At 44.3% G+C, this 26079-nt stretch overlaps 1 protein-coding gene across 1 annotated transcript; it reads left to right on the top strand.

Annotated features, from left to right (window-relative positions):
* Nucleotides 1–370: 370 nt before the first annotated feature.
* LOC142576040 (neuferricin) lies at nt 371–24184 on the top strand. Its single transcript, XM_075685944.1, has 4 exons — nt 371–730; nt 849–989; nt 4563–4749; nt 19981–24184. Exons 1-4 carry the CDS (start codon nt 403–405, stop codon nt 20198–20200), a joined length of 876 nt encoding a protein of 291 aa, XP_075542059.1. The 5' UTR covers nt 371–402; the 3' UTR covers nt 20201–24184.
* The last annotated feature ends 1895 nt before the right edge of the window (nt 24185–26079 follow it).

Raw genomic sequence — 26079 nt, 5'->3', positions numbered from 1 at the left:
GCATTACGAAAAAATTTTCCAATTAAAAAAAAAACAACGCGCACTGCAGATTAATCGCTGTTTTCTTTGGAAAGACTGTACAGCCTTGCATTAATTAATTGTTTCTTTCCTCCATGCGTCAGGGCTTCTCCTATTTTGTTTCTTTTCTCCATGCTTCCTTTTTTCTGCAAAACTCGAGTTATAAAAACGCAATTCGAGTTTTCTTCTTATTCCTTGCCGCGATAGTGGGCCGCCACAGGTCAGAGTCGTGCGGAGCGCACTCCGTTTTCCGTGCAAGTTCCCGTGCTCTTTACCATTGGCTTCCTTGACTTGGTCGTTGTCCGCACGAAGTGAGGAGGACAGAGCCGGTTAGCGCTCGCTCGCTGCTCGTTCGGCAACGCTGTGTCTCTCTTCAGTACGAAAATGGCGGCGAAACTAATATACGGCTCCGCGCTCGTCGTGGTGCTGATCGCCGTCGCCTTCGTGTACTTCGAACCCATTCCTCGAGAAAAGTACCCAGTACTCGTGCGCAAAGTCCACCACGAGTTGCTCAAGTCGGTGAAGTACGTGGGGAGCTTCTTCTGTCGCACGAAGGTTACTGCCAAGGGAGTGTTCACTCCGGAGGAGCTCGCCCGTTACGACGGCAGCGGCGACTCCCTCGGTCTTTATTTGGCCGTGCTGGGACGCGTGTACGACGTCTCCAAAGGCGCCGAGCACTACAGGCCGGGAGGCGGCTACTCGCAATTCGCCGGTAAGCTTCAGCGTGTCTTGCGGCGCGACCCGTTCGATCGAGGCCGGCGCGAGCGTTTCCTGGTGCCGAAACTTCCCGCTTACGTTGCGAAACGGGATTCAATCGTGGTCACTTCCAGGTCGAGATGCGTCGAGGGCATACATCACGGGCGAATTCACCGAGGAAGGCCTGACGGACGATCTCAACGGCTTGTCGGATGAAACCCTGCTGTCATTCTCGCAATGGGTAGATTTCTACGAAAAGGACTACACCTTCGTAGGTATGTTGACGATATTTGTCATGTCATATATAGCTGTCTTTTCTGGACAACGCGCTAAATTAGGTGCGTTGCAGATAATAATGCCCTGCGTAAACGAGGACAAATGCTGGTGCCTAATCTTATTGAAAAGGGGCGTGACGTTAGCGTCGTGCACCTGGCTTTCATAGTGGGCAGCGGCCCAGCATAGCACGTTAGTATTCGTCGACTTCTTAAATTGCCTAAACTTGGGCTTAGCCTTTTTTCGCAACACTGGAAGAGCAGTACGTCCTTTCTATTTCTTTTTTTTTTTTTGCGGGTTTCTCTCTTTTTTTTTTGCTTAGTGGAAATTGACACAACTTGGGCACTACAATACCTTGCATGTAGAGTTAGCCAATACTCATCGAAGTGACACGTGATGTAGCGTCAGTCAATGAGCAAGTCACAGTGGCCTTCTGCCAATTATTTTAATTTCTTCAGTTAAGTGCTTCCTTAGACGTCAAGCTGTGTTTCATGGAAGCTGTGCATAATAAGCTTGCATGCACAACCCATTCATTTGCATGCAGCTTAATTAAAATCTATTGTGCATTGGGGGCATGTTAATAACCGCAGGTGGTGGTGGTCAAAATTAATTCAGAGCCCCCCCCCCCCCCCCCCACTACGGCGTGCCTCATAATCAAATCGTGGTTTTGGCATGTAAAACCCCAGAATTCAATTCAAAATCGACCATGTAGCCTGTCACATTACTGTTGCCTTTGCTTCAAAATCAGTGTAAGCAGTGTGGAGGCTGATGTAAAAGTGGTGTCATTTAAACACAGCATTGAGCAGAAAAGATTTGCCTGATTTCGATTGCATTATTTACTGATACTTAGTCAGATCTTGTAATACAGTGCTGGAAACATTGTCACTGTGTTTTTCATAGCTTTTTTTTTTGTCTCGTAAGTTTCTTTCTGTCCAAACTTTACTGGCACAACCTGTCAGAAAAATCTTTGCATCATACATTATTCACAACCATTGCAAGTGACGTGGAGTAGGACATAGTTTGCACGTGCACATTCAACTGTCTCAATGTGCATCAAACTTTAAGCCTTATGTCCTGGCTTTGACAAAGTCAGTTTAATGCCTTTCATGTTTTGTACACCTGCAGGAATAGGTGAGCTACTGCTAAAGGGCAGAGCTTAGTCACAAAGTTAATTGTGCTTGCTGCTGTCTGCAAGCACATAAGCTTGATGATAGTATCTATTTGTGCCAAATATTACTTAATCTGATCCCTTCCTACTCTGATACACAGCTCAAGCTGCTTCAGGCCTGCTCCAAGACGCAATTCACATTTATAAGATATCTCCAAAGGGCACGCTTTCAGAGTTCCCTTGTTTGGCCATCACATTGTGATGGAAGTGGAATCTAAAAATGCTAGTGTAATGTGCATTGGGTGCACGTTAGAGCAGCCCGGGTGGTCAAAATTAGTACAGACTTCCCCGCTATGGCATGCCCCATAATGAGATTGGGGTTTTGGCATGTAAAACACCAAAATGTTTTGAAGTTCCACTTTTGAAAGAAGCCTTTAGAGCACTGTATTGCACCATGTTGAATGTCACACGTCCTTTGTATATTCTGGTCACAGCACAGGTCGTCGCTCGTTGGCCCATAAAGCAGTGAAGGCACTTTTGTGCTTCTTGAGGACGACGGGCTTGTGTGAACGTCTGTGACTATTACTGCAATTGCTATTAGATCAAATGTGTCAGCGAACTCACTGCTAATTTCCTTCTTTCCTTCCCTCCTCTCTCTCCATGTCATCTTTGTTTTCCCCTTTCCCATTCCCCCAGTGTAGGGTAGGGTACCGGACGTTATTCTGGTTAACATCCCTGCCTTCTGCTTTTCTCTTTCCTTCCTTCCAGCACAGATCTGTGCAGTGCCATTGGTCGTAAGGCACACTAATTATCGTACTGAAAGCATTCAGCATGATAATAGGGGCACTCAGCACTCCAAGAGAAGTTACAATAGAGGACTGCAGTGTTCAGTAGAAAAAACATGAGGGAAATCTGGTGCTAGTGGTCTACAGGAACTGCAAGCGTGGTAGTTCAGCCATGCCTTGCTTACTGCATACTTCACTCAGCGTGTGTCACGTCAGGGTTGTGCCCCACCACGCATTACAACTGGACACAAAAACGGCTGTTCCAGAAACTGTGCTTCACTTTGCTGCCATTAAGTCTCACCACAATTGCCGCAAGAACAGGAAAAATCAATAGCCGCCCCACGGCTGTGCGCAAAAACGTGGGTGAGCCCAAGGTGGCCAGTGTGATGGTCAGCATCGCCATGCTTAGCGAGTGGACTTACTTTTTAACACAATTAGCATTCTTGGGATACTTCGCGCACTTTCCAGTCAACCGTTGGAGCAATTTGGGTCACGGAGCATGTGCCACTGGGGATGTGCCGGTCTTCAGTGAACCTCTTTCATGCCAACTTGGGTCGGTGGGTGTGCGCCACTCTTCAAGGACCAAAAGATCCTTTCAAATTTGTCTAGTGCTGGGTGGAATCGAGCTTGCATCATATATATTAAGATGATTTTGTCTAATACTACACGCACCATGCGTGGACTTTCTGGCGGTATCGCCGGCGGTGCAGCCTGTTCAGCGGGAAGCATGAGAGAGGAGCCCGGCTGCATACATGTCTCATGCATGGCACATTTCGTTGTTGGCAATACGGTGTGCTACTATATTAGTGCAATGCTAATCACATTAACATTGACCTTTTTGCTGTGAGATGGGTTCTGCCAAATTTTTTTTAGAGTAGCAGTGAATTCCTTGCATGAATGTTGTTTCGTTGCAACAGCATTAACTAATACAGTTTTAGGCACAATTAAAGGGGAAATTTTTGTGCATGTACATAGACTGAACAGCAGCCAGTGGTCCCCTGGTGGGTACTGTTAAAAATTGTGGAGAAGCAATTGGAGGCCCGCCAAAGTCTAGCAATAGCTTCTTAGTAGATTTGCTGAAATATGCTTCTGGAACACTTGTTGGTTAGCTCTATCGGTCAAAGGCTGTGAAGCACGTGGGCACTCTGACATATGGACATGTAAGAGTGCACTCAGCAGGTAGTCTTCAGTCTCATTGTGCAATGAGGTGCAAGACAAGCTTACGTACACATTTTCTCTGCACCTGCGATTATATAGTATCATCAAATAGGCTGTGACCAGCATGTCGTGAAGCTTAGCCCAGGCAGCAAAATGCATTTTATTTAATCGTGCATTCACATGCCATTGCTCCAGCATAATGCGTCATCTATGGCAGAAGAATGCTGTGCGTGGTGTTCCTTTTCGCTGCCTGAAGTGGACTGCAAGTTGCTGGTAATTGTTCCATTGCCACCTTTGCCAAAAAACAAAGAAAAAGAAAGCTGGCATCAAGAGCAAGATAGGATGTTATGAAGTGTTAATATGCCAAGTAAAAGTTTTGCTTAATGGAAATTATTCGAAGGCTTTATACAAAATGTCGGTGTGCTCGTCAATCACATAGTCCCACGTAACTTAATTTTCTCTTTATTATCCCTTGGAATCAATATTCTGCCACTTTCTTTCTTTTTTTTTTTTTTTCTTATCAGGGAAGTTGGCTGGCCGCTACTATACCAATGAAGGCCAGCCAACCAGTGAGCTGCGGGCGGTCTGGGCATCCATAGAGCGAGCCAAGCAGAAAGATTACCTGGCCAAGGAGCAGAGCAAAGTGTTCCCCCCCTGCAATTCAGAGTGGACTCCGGAGAAAGGCAGCAGCGTTTGGTGCAGCAAGAAAAGGTAAGCTGAATTGTAACTTAACCTGTGATTTCCGTTAGTTAACGAATATCAGCGAATACAGTAGACTCCAATTAAGTTAAACTTGAAGGAACTGGGAAAATCTGTTCGTTTTATAAGAAGTTTGTTATGGCAGAAGCCTTCCACAGAATTCATAATCTAGTGTTTCTGTTGCACCCATATATCTACAACTTGAAATAAATAGTGCTAAAGGCAGATGTAAAAAGAACGTTGAACTTACACTGTGTAAAGTATTGATTCTTGCACTCTCACTTAAGCAATTAAGGGTTGCTGTGCAAACCAGTGCACTGTCACAAAATCCAACCTTTTACCTGCCCACCTGCTGGTGCTGAAAAATGCATCAAAGTATTCAGGGCATTATCAGCTGTATCATGTGTTAAAACCGCCAGTTCCCATGCAATCAAATCTCATTACAACGATTGCAGATATGTAATAATGAATTAACAGATATAACGAAGTAGTATAAAATTGAGATTTTCTTTTTTTTTTGCTGATAGCATTCTTGTTTATTATGAATATTGGCTTTAATAAAATGTGGGCAGTGTCCACACCCTAATTTTTCAGCCTGAGGCACCTTGACGACCTCCTCGATTATTGTTTCTCTAGTGTGAGCCCTAGAGGTTTTGCGTGTCATTGTTGATGTTGGCATAGCCGTATATGTCCACAGAAACGCTATTTGCATCTCTTGTAACTAGCAGAGCCACCTCCTCCAAGTCTGCTGCTCTGGACCTCTTGTTGAGCTAAGGAGCAGGCATTCATGGCAGCTTTGTTAGTTTAGCTTAACGAAATTAGTAATTCAAGTTAAGTAGATCTTATTCTGTGCATTGGGTCTGGAAAAGCCAACTGAATATTCACACATTGTTCTTCGCATCTGAAAATTTGGCTTGACTGGGTTCATCTATTTTTATGGCCAACTGCAATGAAATTTTGGACTGCATAAGAAGGATAGTTATGTTTGTTATAAGAGTGGATGTCTTAGGAAAAGCTAGCAAAAATAGACGCTTTTGATACTGAAACTGAACAAAACACAGCCATCACCACTTGCCATAAGTGATGCGTGGCTGAGAACTTGTGCTTTCTTGGCATGACCTCCATGATTAAAGGGTGAACGCGGCTGCCTGAGAAGCGCTGAAGTCTTGGAGGTGATGTGCTTAGACTTGCATTATATTCGCCAACCACTAGATGCATACGTTGCTTGCTTAAGTACTGCTTAAAAGCTGCAATTAAGAAAATTATACAATAACCAGCTCTGCAGCTTCGCCATGATTGCTTCAGTCGTACAGACTACCGACCTGCTATATAACCAATTTAGCCAAAGTGAAATTTCATTGCAGTTGGCCTTTCATCCTTTATTGAGGAATGTTGCCCACAGGCAACATGCCCAAAAAATTTTTTTCTTTTGCTCAGTTCAGGTATTGAGTACGAACTTTCTGGTTAAATACCTTCGGCCGACACTGAATGACAGGTAGCAAGCGTCATTTGTTGGTTTAGAGCAGGAACAGAAGATGTGAAGAAGGAAGTTTGGCATGTGACTCGCTTTCTTTTGAAAGTATGTGCAGAGGAGGCACACTGACGCAAGATCTCTGCCCGTAGTGGTGTCACACACTTGAAGTAAAGCAAATGAAATATACATATACACTTCACATATGACGACAGCTGTCTGTAAAAATTCCAAGCAAAACCGTAGGGGGCTTGGGGTGAAGCCCACTTCCAGTTTTCTTTCCCCCTGCTAAAGCTGTTTCTGCAACATACTGTTTCTTCTCATTGATTGTGCTTATTCTCGATTTGTCTTGAACATTTATATGTGTTGTATTGAAGGGTTAACAAAAGTCTACCATAGTTCATTTTGCATTCAAAGAATATTTAGAATGGATGAGCTGTTCTGGTTCCTCACCGAAAGCACTGCTAAAATAGCACGCTTTGTGGGCTGAAAACAGCTAGAAAGTGACATTCGTAAGACACTAAAGTATTGGAGTACACTTCAGGCTGTATATAGTATTAGCACTTATACAGATATAGTATGTGGCACCCTCCCTTGCACGGCGCATAGAACCCGGATAGCGTGCACCTACATGAGAAGAGAATAAACACGCCGCTTGGCTGTATCTCGCATTTCTATTGCTGTGGCTCACAGTTCTATTGCGGAGTCGATTCGGGTCAGCAGTCGCTTTCCTTTGTGCTGCAGCAGCTGTTGGTCCTTCGGGCAGCAGCTATCGAGGAGTGCCGTGGTGAAGAATAACGTTGTGAAGGAGAAATTCCGCAACGTCAGTGGCACAGCTTGCCGGCAGTGCCCGCCTGATAGCGTATCGTGTCGCGCAGTCCGTAGCTACGGCAATCCACTTGTTCCCAGTCGGAGATGTTGGGAATGGCACGATGAGATCAAGGCCGACTTTGTAGAACAGGACACCGGGGATGTCTATGGTTTAAAGAGGACCGGCTGGCGACAAGGATGGACGCTTGTGGTGTTGGCAGGAGTCACAAGCAGCAACGTATGGGCTCACAGAGCAGTGGAGGCCTGGCCAGAAGAACTGACGCCGAACGCGATAGTATGTGCGAGTTTCTCCGATATGTCCAGTGGTTGGGCCGTCATGAAGCTGTTCGAGAACAGTGGAACGGAGTGTTTCGGGAACAACCAGTAGAAGCTCTGGACCATCAGAGCTAGGGTTGCGTCTGTATAAGATTCCGTCACGAAGCAGGAATAATTGTAGGGATGGGGCAGAGGTAAGAGAGCGTAGACGGTGGATAATTCACCACAAATTGTCATAGCAGAGCTGTTCACTGTGTATTTTGGTTAAATTGGATATCACAAAGACACAGGCGTCCGAATCGTGCGCTGAGAAGTTGAGAGCATCCAGGAGATGACGGGATAGGCAGTCCGCATCCTGGGGCAGTCTGCCAGACTTGTGACTTCAAAGCTGTATTCTTGCAGTTTCAGTGCCCAGCGACCTAGTTGTCCAGTTCGGATCTTTGAGGGAAGACAACCAGCAAATCGTGATGACCGAAAAGGTGTGGCCAAACAAGTATGGCCGAAACTTGCGACAGCCCAAACTATTGTGAGGCACTCACGCACAGTGATAGAAAATTTGCACTCTGGAGAGTAAAGACTGCGACTGGCATAGACGATGACGCAGTTGCATGCGCGTTGTTGCTGGGCTAGAACAGCGCTGATGCCATGTCCACTGGCATCGGTGCAAAGTTCAGTGGGGGCTGATGGGTCAAAATGGGCCAAGATGGGTGGCGACAAAAGTAAAGTCGTGAGCCTATGAAATGCAGTGGCCTGTTCAGGAGCCCCCCAAAAAAAGATGTTTCCGTCTTCAAGAGTTGCGTGAGTGGACGGGCAACGTTGGCGAAGTTCATGACAAAACGTTGGAAATAGGAGCACAAGCCAACAAAGCTCCGTATGTCTTTAGTGGAACGTGGCATAGAACCCAAATTTTTTCTGGGTCAGGTTGCCTTCAGCACTCACAAGGTGGCCAAGCACAGTGATTTCGCGGCGGCCAAAACTGCATTTGGCAGAGTTGAGCTGATGGCCTGCTTGCCGGAAAACTTCAAGAACTGCCGACAAGCGGCTGAGGTGGCTTTCAAATGTCAGTGAGAAGACGATGACATCGCCAAGGTAACAGACATGTTTACCATTTGTATCCACGAAGGAGGGAGTCCATCATCCTTTCAAATGTGGCTGTAGCGTTACACAGTCCAAAGGGCATTACCTTAAACTGATAAAGCCCGTTGGGCATAACAAATGTGGTCTTTTCACGATCTTGATCATCGACGGATATCTGGTAACAATATTAAATCAGGTGCTACAGCATTGGGATGGGGTGCCAACAGTGCTACGCCTCGGCACTCTGTGCACTGTGGTTAGTGCATGCCTGCTCACCAACATGATTTGGTTCAAGTTCGAGGAAAGAATGCACGATGACTACATGCACTCGGAAAGCATTTATTATGTATGCAACTCATACTTCAAACAGGCCAGCTAACCATAGTGAACATGATGGTATTGAGAGAATGCAGTGAAACATCTCTGATAAGTTCCTCACTGCTGCGTTTTTGCAGCCCGCACATAAATCCCATTGACTACTATGTATTATGTTTCCATTTAATATGTCATCATTCTAAAATGTCCCTGCATTTTACATAGCGTTTGAACATAGCGGTCCTGTAAATTTAGTTGTGCAGTAGCCACTTTGCTTTCGCACGTTGCTACAAAGATAATGAATGTATGCCCACAGTTAAGCCTGTCAAGCCTGGCCTTTGGCGTCACCCCAAAATGCCAGAAGTATGCAGTCGTCACTCTTGATAAGCATGTCTCGGCTCAGTTGTGGTTCTTCCAGGTTCTTATGGTCAGTTTTGCCGCAGTACAGCCATGCTCTATGGTCAAGTATATTAATTAAGAGCTTGAAGGGGCCCCTGTCACTGGGCATATTACATGCCCATTAATTATACACATGGCAATTTGCAGTCTGTGGTAATATTATGAGCGCAGAGACTTCTAATAACTGTACTGGCACATATTCAGAGCTCTTTGTGACGTTGTTGTGGTGATTTCGGGCCTTCCCCACTGTTACGTTATCCCAGTTATGTTTTTTTCTGCTGTCCCTTGAAAAATGTATCAACAGGGTTCTATTGTGCTCGAAAGAGAATACGCTAGTTAAAAAAGGATTTCCGACTTAGTAGCTGGGGTGCATATGGCCATAACATCTGCTGTGGCAGTACCGTGGTTGACTAAACATGCCTAAGAAATCGGGAATAGTGGCCGATGTTCCCATGCTCACAGGTATAGTCATTGTAAGCAAAAAGTTTGGAAGGAAAAGCACAGGGTTGAGAAAAATTATCCTCGCCAGCTTTTGATATAATTGGTGCCATTCTTCTGTCCAGCTGAATCTTAAGTTTCTTCTAGGCAGCCTTGGTTAGCCCTTTCAACCCAAGGCCAACCTTTACTCATTGGAGATTGTACCAGCATCACTAGTGATCAGTTGCACTCACTCAGCCCGATGCTGTGCTGCCTGCAGCACCAAATTAGAGTTACAATCGGTCATTGGCTTCAATTTCAATTTTCAGCACCAGACAGCAGTAAGAAGACCAGAAAAATGTGTTTTATGCCTTCGCCGTATGTTTAGCCTGACATTGGGGATTTAAAAATGGCAGCACGCATGAGTGCCAGTGGCAGCAATGTCTACTGAAGAGCTGTTTCTTGTAGTGTCATATTCTAATCTTGGTTGAGCTTTTTTCTTTTTTTGCTAATGTTACTTAATATCAGCCATCAACCTATATTCGTGACCAAAGAATCTCCACCTATATTTGTGAGCAAAGCTAGCAATAGTACTGATCTAATGGAGTTCCTTCGTTGCATATGCCTTAAAGTCAGTCTGGAGATCATCGAGACAGGCTTTCAATGATGCCATATAACCATTCACTCGACAGCACTGAGGACGGCATGACCATGTTTACTCGCATAATGATCGCACTTTTTCGTCAAAAAATGTGATGCAAATTCGGGGGTGCGATCATTATGCGGGTTAAATTTCCCACGAAAATAAATATTTTCTTATTTCATCCCGCGTTTGCTGCGGGATGACAATGGGTCAACAAGCAGGCGGCTGCCGCTGAATAGTGCGGGACACCAAAACAAAATGGCGGCCAGCGGAGCAGGCCGAACGCGCCGAACGCGATTATTTTTCTTCTCGTGAGTACATTACACGCATTAAAACAGTTTCTTCCATGTCAGTAATGAATAATATTGTTAATATCAGCAAGTTTGCGATAATAACATACCCATGTCCGCTTTGAGGGGACAGAAACAGAGATGGACACGCTTAGCTGCCAGTGGCATAGAAAGACATGGCGGGCAAGCTGCTGAAACTGCGGCATTTGTCTTCACTGCTATCCTAATGCGGCACGTTTCCGCTAAGGGTGGGCGAATATCTCAGCTGTGTTACAAGCGTCGGTGTATGAATAGGGTACACTTTTAATGTATCAGTGTAAACGTGGCCACTATCGTTGCCGCTCGCAATTTGTTGCGTGCCCACGAGTGCAGATGAGAAGAATCAAAAGGCGCCTTTTATGTTGTTGCTGTTGTTGACCAAAACCATTATGAAGCCTACAAATAATAAAGCCGAGGCAAGTTTGGTTGTAGCTTTCTTTTTCATGGAAGTGCGGAAAGTGATGAAAGGAATAAAATGGGGCGTCTGCTGGGTGCGTGCAAACCGCTTGGTATGTCTTGAAGAGTCATTTGCTAAGCATTTCACAGACGGTAAGCGCGATCATCATTAGCTAGACTTGGCACATGACATATCGCTGTGACAAGTTCAGGGTGCGATCATTACATGGGAAAGAAAAAAAATAGAATTTTGACGACAAAATTTAGGGGTGCGATCATAACGCGAGTGTGATCATTATGCGAGTAAATACGGTATTTGTGGTGCCAACGACACCTGTGAAGCATGCGACGAAAATTAGGTCTCTGGATGTTGCAACGAGAATGTAGCTTGTGGCATCGACTAGCGAGGTTGAGTAGCCTAGCTTAAGGTAAATAAAGGTGCATCATGTTGAAAGTTTGTTGCTTTTCTAGAAAAATATGGCTCGACTTATATTCGAATTATTTTTATTTCACAGCTAGTTCAGTATATAGAGGCCGAGCTATATTCATGTTTGACCTATATTCGTGTTAATACAGTAGTTCAGACAGCAGCGTTGCTGAATACCTTTAATTTATCTCCGAGAGCTTTACATCGTGAATGTGAATATGAGATGGCTTCAGGCAACGAAGGCGATGGCAACCACAATGATGCGCTAGATTGGGCTCGTGAGTAGCGTCGCATATACAGTGAAAGCCCATTGACATCTTTTGCACTACTTTTATTGATTATTTCATTAGAGCTGTTATATTTAGGCTATCATAAGTTCTTTCTTTCATTGCAGCCATAGTTTCCTACAATAATTACTAGAGAGAACTCTGGCACTGCAATCACTCAGCCATCATGGGAATGATGGGTAGCACATTTATTTGTCTGATCTTCGTGCTTGTGGATTCAGATGTTCTTGTGGCTTTGTTTATTAAGCTTTATCTGCCTTCATTATCCTAAATATCAGAGCAATCTATACTTTTCTGAATGCGGAAGACTCTGAAAATACCCACAATCGCTACTAATTGCAGCGTTTTCAGTCTGTCGATGTGGCCAAACGAAATGTGCCAAGCGTGTCAACATGCTTGCTTGCACTTGCAAGAAATTCATAAGCCCGTTCCACGCTGCTTGTCAGTGCATACGTGCATGGTGTAATGGTTTCGTTTTCTGGCTTTTGTGCTAGAGGTCGTGTAATCGAATCCTGCCGCCTGACAATTTTAGTGATGATTATTTAATTATTTACTATGCAGTACTTTTGTGAAGATGATGAATTTAGAAAGTCAGGAAGCTGTTTGAAGCCAGAAGGACGAAGTTGAGCCAAATTCATGTACTACCCATCATTCCCATGCTGGCTGAACCGCCCTGCTTGCAGCTTCCGTAGACACTAGCGCCAAAGTTGCCTCTGGTAATTATTGTATGGAACTCTATGCTTGCAGTCACATGCGCCAACCCAGTTTACATTGAGTCCTGCTACAGAAAGCAAGGTTGTGGAATGCAACAGCACCTTTGTATATTGTGATTTTGGTGGACATGTAATAATCCTGCGCCATCCAAGTGGTTCTGAAATGCTCCAAACTATGGCATCTGGCAGAGGCCAGGTGTGGCTTTGGTCGTTAAAAAAAAAAAAAGTGACAATCACCTCCGTCAGCCCCACTCAGCTCTATCTAAAAAAGTGCGGGTATCGGCCGGAAGGTCAAGCCTGGCGGCCACTGGCGGAACCACGATAGTGTGGATGGAGTGTCACGTCGGCGACTAGCCGCTACTTGTTCATGTCCACATGTCCTTTAAAGTCTGTTTGTTTTATGGTTGTATCGCAATCGTAAAAGGTCGTATTCCTCTTTTTACGATGTAGAGACACATTTAGCTTTGCACTGTCACCTTTGTGCTGCAATAAAATTAGTGACTGTTCACATCGAGCGTGCCACGTGTGGTTGTCGCAGCCTCTGTTCGTCACAATGATTTAAGTTTTATTGCCGCATTGTGATTTAAGCACATCGCAAAAAAAAAAAAAAAAACATTTGGCATTTTAAATATATGAGGTTGTCACTACAATACTTGAACATAGTGCTTGGGTGATTCCTCATAGCAATATGTTGATCAAAAGCAATCTTTGTGATACCACGAAACTTGAATGAGGTTGCGGGAGATCACTCAGCAGTAGGAAAGAAAATCTTAAGCACTCATATGATGTCACTGGATACAATTGATCTTGGGCATAAAATTGCATGACTGTTGTTTCATGGCGGCACGACCATCCATGGCTGTTCCTGGGGTGCCCTTTTATTATGTGGGTATCCCATTACGCGGAGATAATTTTGCCTTGCAAGTTAATTTTTGCACTTTCGTACTTTGATTATCTGCTATGGAAAGGAAGTGGAAATAAAGTAGTACAAGAGGATCCTGTGTAACATTGCAATCGCTAGGCACAGAACATCATAAAACTGAATTACTGGTGGCTAATGTAATGTCCGGAAGGTAGTGATGCACTAAGGTTGGCTCTTAAAGATAAATTAAAATTATTCACGCCAGTCCCATGCAGGTAGTCATGCAAAAACATAATGCATGCTAAAATTCTATGTTTTGAATGCTACTGCGAAAAAAAAAAAATTGTGTGAAGCCATATGGCAAACCTGCCGCAGTGCAGTTGCTCATAGTGGGGCACTTGGTTTAAATAAACTTAGTAACTATCTTGTATTCGACAGATATAAAGAAAGGGGTGAAGTAGAGTCACAAGGACTAGCTATGTTAACTTCATTGTGCGGGAATACAGGCATTCATACAACTAGTGCAAGAATAGCTGAAAGTTGAGCTGTACAACAGCAGTGCCAGCAGAATGGGCAGAACACAAGCTGAGCACGAACAGAAGTACCCTGGATGTACCAGAATAGAAACTGCAACTTGCACTCCATTCACATTGTGGGGATGCGCGACTCTCACGCGTCCCTTGATATGTTGTTTTCCCGCACGGCGCGTCTCCTGTAATCCGGCTTTGCCGCGTGGCCTGGGGCCCGCGGCGGTCGGAGTGGTTGACGCGCAGTACGAGAGAGGGCGCGAGTGTTGCGCTGCTAACACTGCCGACAGGCGGGGTTACTTGGGTGCCAAAAGACAAGGCGCTTGCTCTTTGGTTCGAGATCGTCAAGCGGCGCGGACGTCCCATGCAGGCGCCGATCCATGCTTCTGCGAGACCGCCGCGCGTGATCTGCCTTCGAACGCGCCACTGTTCGCATGACCGTACGCGCGAACGACCAGGCATTGGGATCCAGCATGGGGCAAACATATTCGTTCGCTGTCCGGTCGTGGTGAGTCGGACTTCTAGATTTGTCGCGCGCCCATCGGCATGTTTTGTGGATAGCAACTCGGCTAGCAGGCATTGATCTATGAAAGGTGCAATAAATTCCCTTGTGATTGTTTGCACTACTTTGTTGTCGTTCCTATGTCCCAAGAGCACGGGTGAGAGAACACCACAACGTATAGTAGGAAGGTTCAATGCATTTTATGCAAAAATGTGGCATTGGAGGGCAATGTATTATCACTTCACTGCAGCCAGTGCATTTCATTACTAAACAATTGACTCAAATCACCCACCGGGAAGCGCCACCGTGACCGCCCATTCACACTAATGCGGCGATAGTGCTGTCCCTTACAGCCCATTCTCGTGGCCTATGGAGGAGGATCTGCCTCGTAAGGACTAATTGCAGTAAAATTTTGGCTACATAAAAAAAAAGGCCTAGATTCAGATAGCACAGATACAAAACAGCTTCTGTACGAAATTTTACGTTGTGAAATTTTACGTATTTGATACCAAAGCAAAAAAAAATAGGTGCTGCCATTACTGCACAGTGTAAATGACGCACGAGTCGGATCTTGTGAGTTGTAGGCACCACCTCAGAGTTTAGGCACCACCTGCGACATGCTGGAAACTCTGAGGCGACGTTCTGGTACTTATGTCATAACTGCCAACCACCAGGTGCATGCATCATCTGCTCAGGAGCTCTTGAAAGGCTGCTGAGAAGAAAATTAGCAGCCTGCAACATTGTCCTGATTGCTTCAGTAGTGTATACTACTCATTTATTACCAAATGAAGTTAGCATTTAAGTTAGAGGTGCTGGTTCGAGGAGGCATTGTGGAGTGTAACAGCAGGCCTTCGCTTAGGTTTTTTCCTTTCCTCCATTAACAGTTATCACAGAAGATTGGGCAAAGAACCATTTTCTGCGTGGGAGAAAAATGTTTGTTTTTCAGGCTGTTTTATGAGCGTGTGTATTTTTCTGCTGCTATACCCATGACATGTCTACTCAGTGCAAAGGAAAGGTGGCATTGAGCAGCTGTGCCCATGCTATGACAGTTTCTAAGTGCATCCCACTTTTCATCAGCACATTTTGAAGAGGTCCTGAAACTCATGTTGCAATGTGTCTTTCGTGCGAATCTCTCCAAAAGTCTTCGCTTCAATGGACTTTGGAACAGCCAAAAGTACTGCCCTCCACAACCTTTGAGGCTTTCTTCTTTTGCTATTCCTGGCAGGAAGTTAAAGGGACACTAAAGGCAAATACTAAGTCGACGTGGACTGTTTAAATACCATTCCAGAAACCTTGCAACGCTTGCACCATGCCAAAAAAAGATTTAGTTTATGAAAAAATTGCATCTGAAGGGTCCGAATACATTTTTGGAAATTCAAATCTCCCTCCACCTAACCGGGGGCATGGTGACATTGCAAATGACATCACCACCCTTTGCTACTGTCAGTGAGTCAAACGGTGCATGACAGATGGCGGCACCGAGCGGTGGATTCGCCACTGCAGCTGCTTTTTGGTCAAGTGGCGTAGACCGTTCGGGCATCCCATGACATCACGTGGAATTTCAATTCTCTGCAACTTGCAGTTTGTGAGTTTTGAGAGCCACGAAAACCAGCGCAGCACTACCTGATAATTAAACTACTGAAACGCGAAAGCATGGGCAATGTGGAGTCGAGCGAAAATGAAACCTTTCGACCGCCTGTGTCGTTGTCAAGGGTAATTTCAATGAGTTCTTTTCTCTAAAAATGAAATAGAACTGGACAAGTAGCATTTTATTTCATCTTATAGGACAATACAAGGTTGTTTTTTGCAACGAGTGGTTCATTACTAGTGACCCAATTTAAACTGAGGAGTGCTGTCATCATCGGGCAAGTACTTGAATGACCCGGGAGAGTATCTAATCATGTTTTGCATTTACCTCAATTTTTTTATTATTAAGGCTCTGTTCGTAATAATATTGACGCCTTAGAGATTCTCGAGCGCTAATCTATCACTATAGCTTGACTTAAAATTTGCCTTTAGTGTCCCTTTAACAAAGTGCTGGTGTGAGGAATGCTCCACCCAGTGACATGTTGTCATGCTTATTCTATCTTATATAGTTTGTCTGTGATGCAGAACTCTGTGCATTTCACCATTGTTCTTCTAATTAGGATTTGCCTGTTTCTTTTGTGCAATTTGCTTTCTTCGTAGCTTTCTTACATCTGGATCCTGTCATTCATTCATAGCATACTGCGATGTCACTTACAGTAGACTTCATTAAAGAAACCAACAGTGAAGCCGAATTCTCTGATAAACTGAGCAGCTATGGTTCTTTGCTTAATCTCCTTAAGTTGGACTTACGAGACATGTTTATGAGGTGTCTTTACGGTAGTTGTATGGCAGGGATTTTGCACAGTTTCAAAGAAAGGGACAATGCACATTTTAATATTTTATGCTGTCCAACATGTATCGAGGTTTACTATTTTAATATGTTCATGACAAGATGCAAAGATTTGTTTAGTTCGTCTGCCTCGTTAAAGATGTTATCTAGGCCCTGTTAACATACGGAACACTCTACTGCTTCAGCTGCAAATGGATATTGGCATTTTCTTTAGCCTTGTCTGTTGCCTAGATTAATCTATCAACGGTATGTACTTACATATTCACTGCTTGTTGCACTTGTTTTACGAGCGTTGTATGACCGCTTGTGCATATGACTTCCTGAAACCTGCAGCATTTCTTCCATGTGAGCGCTGCAGATACATCGGCTGTATTTCTCCCCTCAACCAATGATCATAGAGCCCGGTGGGTTATAAGGATGTGAGTAGTTGTCATGAGAGCTCCCGTCAGAGAACCTTGATTCTCTCTGGGTGGGTGAACTCCGACACATTGCATGTAATATTCCGCAGTAGACACATAGTGCACACCACAGTTTCTTGTTCTCATGAGACGAGTATAGGCATGGGCTAGCTGGTATATGCCAGAGTAAAAGCAGCGTGAAAATACAGGACGAGGTAAGAAAATGGATGACGCAGTGCTGACCTGCTGCTGATATTTACTTGCTACAATATAAATCTGGACAAGGTGATTATATACGAACGTGCATATCAAGTGCATGATTCATTGTGTGCGCCGAAATCAATATAAGAGCACATCACATCAACTGCAGCACTGCAATTCGTGCTGCCATGTAGGCAGACACTTTCCACAGCTGGAGGGAGACCTTGTTGCAGATATGTTTTCGGTGCACAGGGTTTTTGTGAAAGGGAACACATCACTGAGAAATGTCTCTGGAGGAGGCCAGGCCTCGTGGTGCTTAATATGTACGTGTGCTGCATCCATGTAACCTGTGCCAATTGGTTATACAGACACATAATAGAAACACAGAATGAGTTAAGACTGATCAGGGTTCCTTAAAAACTCTATTTTCATTTATTTTACGTTAACCCTTTCTTGAGAAATGTTTTTCGTTTCTTTGTCAGTTTTGTTAATTGAGTGTCATATTTCTGACTAAACACGGAATGACAGGCAGCAAGCTTCATTTGTTGGATGAGGTAAAAGTTCGGCATGCAACTTACTTTCTCTTGAAAGTACGATCAGAGGAGACAGACTGATGCAAGATATCTGGCTGCAGTGATGTCACACATGTGCTGTGAAAGAAGTGAAATCTATACCTTTGGTTATTACATATGATGACAGCTGTGTGCACAAATTCCAAACGAAGGCATAGGTGGCTTGTGGGGAAACCCACTTCCAGTTTCTTGCCTGGGGTTTCCCCCTATAGCTGTAAATGTGGCTGCTGAATATGTTTCATTTTTGTTGATTTTGCTTATTCTCTATGTGATTTGCACATGTAGATCAAAAATATTTTTTTTCAAGTATTTATATGTACTATCATTATAGGGTTAATAGGTTTAATGTTAAAAAAATGAAATAAAGGTCAAGCTTCCATTTTTTAAAGTTACGCCAGCGTGTTGCTGTGATGTTAACGATTCTAATGTACAGGGAAACCTCGCTAAACCATAGTTGGCCGGAGCTTGGAAAAAGTGCGTTCTAAACAGTAGTACTGCTTAACCTAAATAAAATGAGATTGCCCACTTACCTGTCAAAAATGGAACTCAGCGAGAGTGCGATGAAAGGGCAAAGATATCCAGTATTTATTCACTTCACGTGACAAAAGTATGTTATTTTTGTCTGATGCCGCTGCGGCCTAGCAGCGATGAAAAGCGGCGAGCCAGCTTTTCAACCAGCCCCCTCTTCTCGGAAAGCACTCGCACGGCAGATTCATCCTTGCCGTTGCATATTCTCTGTGCACGGGCGTGGTAGCGCTGCAGAAGTCGCGGGGCGCCTTTTTCATTGTGGGGTGCTGTTCTTGTCGCAACGATTGCATTCATGTGGCTGACGTAACATACAGCTTCTGCCACTGTCAGGCCTGAATCGCCCATGCTGTTGCTTTCCATGCCATCCGCATCACTGTCGTTAGGCGCCACTTCGGCAACAACAGAGGCGACGATGGCGAAAAGTCAAACCTCTTAGCCGACATTATTTCACAGTTGCAGCAGTGCTGCTGAGCAACTTCTTCACGTTCCAAATGCTACACACCGTAGTCAATGGTAGATCCCTGTTTCGTGCCAGTGCTGACTTCTTCGTGCCCCATGCGATAGTACGAACAATGTGCAATTTTTCTTCTATGCTGAGCACCCAGTGTTTTTATCCAAGCTTCGGCTTGATGAAAGTCCTAGCTTGCACGACGCCACTACCACAGCTGCAACACTCTGGCATGGCGCCAAAGTTAGGTTGATGTGGCTTCACACGCAAATGCACAGGGCACTTGTAGGCTGTTATTCCGATCTCTGAGGCTTGTTGTTCTGCCGAGTCTTAATGGAGACGACGCACCGCTGTGATTGTGCGACAAAAGGGGAAACACTATGTGCTAACCAATACGTACGTAATAAGCTCGTACTGTTTATGCAGATACAAAACGCTTTATGTTCAGTGGTCGCGAAGTCGGAGATTTGAATATACATGCCACTTTTAGAACGAAACTGCTGTTTAAGTTGGTACGGTTTAATGAGGTTTTACTGCATTTGTTTTTCGAATTCAGGCTGTTGTAGTTCAGTAAAAGTTATTGCGCCTTGTCAAGTTCAATGTATGGCCCTTTTAGAATGCAATGTAGCCCATGTTTACTAATAAATACTTAACTAGGCTTGAGCAGACACTGTCAATACCCATGATGCCACAGCGGGCTGGTGTGGGAGCTTCAAGGCAATGTCGCCACGTGTCTTTAATTATTGCTTCTTTTCTGACTTTTACTAAGCTTGTTCTCATGACAAGAGTGCCGTTCTTGGTATCGTGATCGGTTGCTTTACTGATACAGGTAACTTCAACCTATTTTTTTCTCTCTAGTGTTTCTTTAGCGGCTGTCACTGAGACATCTACATTGACATGAATCTGCTGAAATTTCACTTTGAACCCTTGTTCCCGCTTACGCAGAATTTCAGATGTTGGGTACAGATGTTGCAAATGTTTTTTCAAAACTTGACTGGTTCTGGATTCTTCTCCACTGTGGTAGCTTAGTGACTGTGGCACTGTGCTGCCTAGCTCGAGTTTGTGGGTTCAATCTTGACCATGGCAGCCACATTTCGTTTGGTTCGAAAGGGAAGAGCACTCATGTACTATGCATTGCATGCATGTTAAAGGAACCTCAAGTGGTTAAAACTAATTCGAAGTCTTTTCGCCTACTAGTCATAATCAGATCATGGCTTTGGCATGTGAAACCCCACAATTTAACCAATTTTTTTGGATTCTTGTTTTAGTGGCGGAGTTGAACGTGACTGGGCCGGAGTTCCGCGGCAGTATTATGAGCGCGACTCTGGCTCTGTTCGGTGTGTCTGCGTCCGCAACACGGGACCCCCTACCAACCACCCTCAAGGCACTTCGCACAAGAACCGCGGAGACTTGGATGACCCTCACCTTAAGGAGTATCCCGGATGCCCTCCCACATCTGACACCTGCAAGGTGCCTGACTCGCAGTGAAACACATTGAACAAAGCCTAACAAACAACCTCTGGGACTTTCTTTAGTGACTTTCTGCTTTGAACTGACAGAAAATGTTTCTTCATTTTTTTTCTGTTTTTTCTTTGCCCAATCCATGAAGACTGCATGGCAATAGTAAGGACGTAACCGGTTTGCAGCTGTCAGTATAGAAAAGGTGGCAATAGGTGACATATGATATCTCATATTGCCTCTACAGAGTGTACTTTTGAAAGCATGACATTTCCTTTGCCTTGTGGAGAATTCTTCTATTAAAATATTTTTGTAGCATAGCAATTTTACATGGGAAATAAAATAATAGTCTTCTAGTGTGCAGTGTGCTTCAATAATTCTTGTGTGACATGTGGCACACTATCAGCAAGTAGACCAGCCCATAATGTTTGGCAAGTGACCTGCAAGGAAGTGTGTCAGTATGCTTTCTTCAAAAGGCTCAAAGCTAAAGCTTGTTATGCATAATTTTAACTTTATACTATTTTTGCATTAAAATAATCTCAATTGGTCTCAGCCAGCCATGCCATGAGTTGAGGACGCTAGGCTAAATGGTGTGTGAATGCAGCCTAAGGTAGCTTGTTTTCCAGTGTGAGTGCTAGTGTGCTTGACCTCACTGTGCAGTGATTCGAGCACTAGTGAGCATTTCATTTGTGGTGAGGAGGTGATGCTGAAAATCGTGATAACATTTTTATTGCGACAGCAATTACACGGGCACTGAAGGTGCCTTTGAGCACTCGAGGTGATGTAAACAGTCAAAACATTTTTATTGCAGTCACACTTATATGGACACATAAGGCGTGTTCAAGCCGTCGCCACAACCATGATGTCATGGTACTACGACATACGCACAGCCCGTGTACTGAGGTTTAAACGATCTCTAGAAACATGCAGTGCACCTGGCTGCAAAAATGACGAAGCCAACTGTGTTCACCGCCACGCTTCGCTCAATCAGCTGTCGCAGAGCCAGAACAGTGTTCTACCTTCCACTGCTCGCATGAGCATTGCGCGCGTACACACTGAAATTCCTGCTCGGCAACTGTGTGCATACCATATTGGGGAGCGTACATTGGTCCGAGCGGAACAGACAGCAAACACCAAGCTAGAGCTATTTAATTGTTTTATAGGGTGCTGACAAATGCTGATGGTTTTCGGTCGGTCTCATCGCGCACACTATAGGTGCGACATCTGCAATGCTGCTGCTGCTTTTCCTCATTGCACCAGCATTGTGGAATGCCTGGTATCTACCACAGCACTGTTTTTGCTGGACAGCCGTGGCTGTCTCACGGGCTGCGTCACGCCAAGTGTTGCCTTCTTACGGGGAGGGGAAATACACACACCGTCCGAGGAGCTCAAGTGCAAGGCTGAAATTTCTGTGGCTTTCAGTGCTTTAAAGCTCTTCAAGGGAGACTGTCAATATGTTCATTCTGTGTGAATGCTTGTGGATGCAGACTGATATGATTGCTTAGAGCATCAAGTTGGGCCCAGTAAGCGCCAGTTGATTTGAGTGCAGCACGGAGGGCGACAGTAGTGCAGGATGATAAAGCAGTTGGGGAAACACGCAATGAATGAAATTTTGTACCTACATTGTGTACAGTCTTGTGTTCGTCTTTATTGTGGCATTGTCGAGAATGGTTGTTTGGAATTTGGAAGATCTTCCGTTGGTAAGAAAGAGCAAAGGATAAATGTCTAGTGCAAGAAGTGTTCAGTTAGTGACTTTATGGCTGTTAAGCCCAACGTGCCTCATCTGACTTGTCGAAACTTTATAATGAATGAGTTCAGATATTCATGCAGTTAGATTTTATTCTCTGCATACTTGTGGTACTGAAGTGTGTTCAGAAAGCAAGGAATGGTATCTGAACTTGTAAGGCCTGGTCTTGTGCAAGCTAGTTAAAGGGCAATTGCACCTTTTTGCTTAGTTTGGCTGCCGGATACTTCTTTCATAGTAAATTGTATGTCAGCCTTATGAATTGAGGTGTAACTAGGGGCTTCAAAACAATAAACTGAAGATTGGTGGCTTAATTGTTATGCCTTCTCTTGTGGTGATGGCATAATGTACTTGAAGAGAGAGAGGAATTGGCCTAGATTTCTGTCCCATTCATTAATCCTCCATGCATTGTTTTTACTACAATTTGTCATTGGCTTACTGTCAACTACTATGAGCTGATGAGAGAATAAGCTGATGTTAAATATATCATTAGTATGGAATCCTAGAGGAATTTAAGGGCTTGCGATGAATGTCTCGCAGAAGCTGATTTAGTGTCTAATTGTATTTCTTGCGTGTAGTCATGACTTAATGTTACAGGTCCCAGTGCATGCAACTACAGTCAACATTCAGGAAATCGCAACGTTGTGTGATTCTGATGTCCTTAACAGTTGCTGTATGTGTTCCACATTATCCAGCAGTGGTCATTGAACTTTCGGGAGCTTTGTGTCCATACATTACTGGATGGCGCAATCTCCAAATTGAAAAATATTCTCGCTGTGTGGATATGCTTTTCTGTTTTTATTCAAAGTGGCATTTTCCCCCATTGTGTGGTTTTAATAATAAACTGTGCTGGTTTTATTTCTATAATTTATTAACTTTCTTGTTTATGTTATCCTGTGTTGTCAAATTATTTTTGGGATGCCGACCTTAAAGCCATGCTGCTCTAGTAATACTGGAAGTCTTTACTTGGCCACAGAACAGTTCCCTGTGGCAGCTTCCCTCTTCAATATGAACACGCAGCAATGTACAGGTAGGTCATAATGAAAGATATGCTACGAATTTCATCAGAACACCTTTCAAGCATGGTTACTCATACTTTTGCCATGTGGCGCCTTGGCTCAAGGGACCACTCAACATGCCTAAGGCTCCACAGCTTGGCATTTGTGAATTAATCACGTCGATGTCGCAAATGTGAGTGAATATGGAACAGGAAATGCATGTGATTTGCATTTCCATCTGTACCTATGTTCTTCTGACCTGCCTGCACGTGTGTCCATTTATATGGCATCTGCACCAGTGAGCCGTTAAGTGGCTTAGGATCGACAAATAGTATTTTGTATACCGGTGTAGTATGTAGATAGGACAATTAGAAATGTTCACGAAGGCATTGTTCCTGTTACAAGAAAAAGCTTTAACATGGTAGCATTTGTATGAAGGTATAATGAGAGAATAAGTACAGCTAAACATTCATTTAAAGCTTGCTTGTAGAAGGCATGACAAAAACAGCAGTAAATATTCAGGTTGTGATCCTTTGTGTCATGAATTGAAGGTGGCATGTTTATAAAATGACTCGCTAAGCTCTAACAAAGCCAAGCACATGCGTGGGCTTTGTTATTCTCATCTCTCACCAATGTAATGCATCATTAACTCTTAAGGCTTAGCTGCACTATATTTTGCTGAATTTGTAACTTTTAAGTCATTGAGGATGTTTGGTGCTTGTCCAGACAAGTGTGTCATATGACTTAGTTCTTGTGCCAGACCATTTTATCATTGCATCATTTTTTGTGTTCCACATTTGTACGAGCCTGTTTGTCATTGGGTATTTCTTGCTGTGCTTTTGTTTAGCCTCTTGCTTTCTGATGATGCAAAAATGGAATAACTGTGCAATCTGGCAGCTTTATTCTTACTTAAAACATAGCCCGAGAGGCGCTGTGTCATTGAATGATATTTTCTCATTTCATGGTCTCGTCATTTTCATAGACAATCTTTCTATGCCATGTGCTACATGAAATAATGCACAAATGCTGCTGCTTCTGTTTTTAGATATTCCGGCACTTAAAAAATTGTAAGCGAAACATGAGTTGGAAAGTACATGATGGAACATATATTTTTCTGCACATTTTGTGAGTCAACCAATTTTTGATCAGAATTTGTGTTGGTGTTGTGCAAAGGATTGAAAGTGCTGATGTATAGTAACAAGAACAGGCTAAGCAAAAGGAGTCTGTAATGTTCTTCCAGATTAGGTGAAATAAAATACATAAAGTACTTTGCTTGGAAGTGCACAGAGGTATCCTTACTTTCTCTAGATAGTGTACATGTTCACAACATTGTCACATTTCTCCTGGAGTACTGTATGTGCCTAATAAAATATTTTGTGCCTTGTACTACATATTGCAGATGTGCTATGTGTATAGACATCAGTATATATGCAGTCATTGTAAACGGTTCTTCTGGAATGAGCAAGAAGCTTGAGGTTGCGTAAGGAAATCCCTACGAGCCCCATCATTTCGCTGCAGTTTTTTTTGAGGATCATGCGTCACCATCACACAGGATTGTTAAACAGACTTCATACTGCATTGTCACACCATGATAAACGCTTTGAGACACTTTTTTCTGTAGCCATACTTTTAACACAAACATTTCTAAAAGATATTCCACCAAGTTTGGCAATCCTTCTGGCTCTGAACTTATTCACTGCAGTAGCAGCATCAGCAGTCCCGGAGCAGGCACTCCTATCTGCCCAGGAACAACTTCTTTGCATTACACACTGTCATCACCATCCACTATGTTGTTGCCTGTTATGCCCTCTCAAGCACATGCACGGACACCACCACTTTTGAGTCTGCACGATGGCCCACTGATTATACCATACAGATCCTAACAGCACATTGTTGCAGTAGTTCAAAATTGAATACTGTGGGCTGTGGCTGTTGGCAAAGTTTTCTTTTTTAATTGTACTTTGGTTGGGTGAACGTGAAGACATGGTGGCCTGACAGTGCTGACACAATTGTCCCATGGAACCATATATGTAACATGCTGCTACAGTAAAATACTGTATGTAGCTGACGGCTAGCTCAGTTGAACCTCAATATAACAAACTTTACTATAATGAAATTCTCGATATGACTATGCATTTAACTTTTACAGCTAAGCTGTATATGGCTAGCCGATTCGTCTGTCGGTCGCCTGTACGTCGAAAACTCCTCTGGCGCAACCCTATGCGCATGCACGAAAAAACAGGCATACGAGGCATACGATTAGCCAACACTGCCTAATAGCACAAGGCCTGTTTACTCCGATCCATGTCATCACGCTACCTTTCCGTTGACAAGGCTAGCGTGATAAAAGCGGTGACGTCAAAATCACTGTTGCCTTTTTGCCTACTCGGGAGCATTCCCATTAGATTATGTGGCAGTCGTGCCAAGTAACATGACGTCATGGATCGGAGTGAAAAGTCCTTGCTATCTAGGTGGTGTTGGATTAGCTGCGCCAGTAGTGACGTCGTTGCTGTCCGTCGCAGCCAAGCGCGCGAGCAGCAGTTTCTCTCCTGCTCCGAAATCGGTAGGCCGCGCGCCGTATACGTACTCGTAAGGAGCAGGCAGCTTTCGATCACCAACGCCGCGAGCAGAACCGGGAACGAGCTCGTCTGCGGCGTGCCGATGCTGCAGCCCTGGCACAAGAACAGGCTTGTGCAGCCGAGAGCAAGAAGCGACTGGGTACCCAGGATCTGGGTACCCAGGAACATGCTTAACAGATAACAATGGAACCGTAGCTACCCCCGAAATGCAGCCTTAGTACCCCCTCCCCCACGCCCCGAATAAGATATCCTGGCTACGCGCGCCTGGTGGCAACGCAATATAGACACGTCTCAACGCTTATGGTACATGGTGTTGTGATCGGCCGTTTGCCACGCGACACCCTTCAGTCACGGCTCACACGATTATGGGGAACGGGCCGACGGCCTCGTCAAAATGGTTCTCGACACGGATGATTTATGACCAGCGCGGGAGTACCTCGTTCAGGAGAGGTTTGAGCAATTAGCATGATACGGCCATCACTTGTCAGCCGCGCAAATTGGCATGTCCAAGCCGGAGACGCGGTCAGTGCAATGATGCGGCCATCATCTGTCAGCCGCACAAATTGGCATGTCCAAGCCGGAGACGCG

This window comes from Dermacentor variabilis, chromosome 3, assembly GCF_050947875.1.
Source record: "Dermacentor variabilis isolate Ectoservices chromosome 3, ASM5094787v1, whole genome shotgun sequence".
Taxonomy (NCBI): domain Eukaryota; kingdom Metazoa; phylum Arthropoda; class Arachnida; order Ixodida; family Ixodidae; genus Dermacentor; species Dermacentor variabilis.
This window is presented reverse-complemented; position numbering and strand designations above follow the sequence as displayed.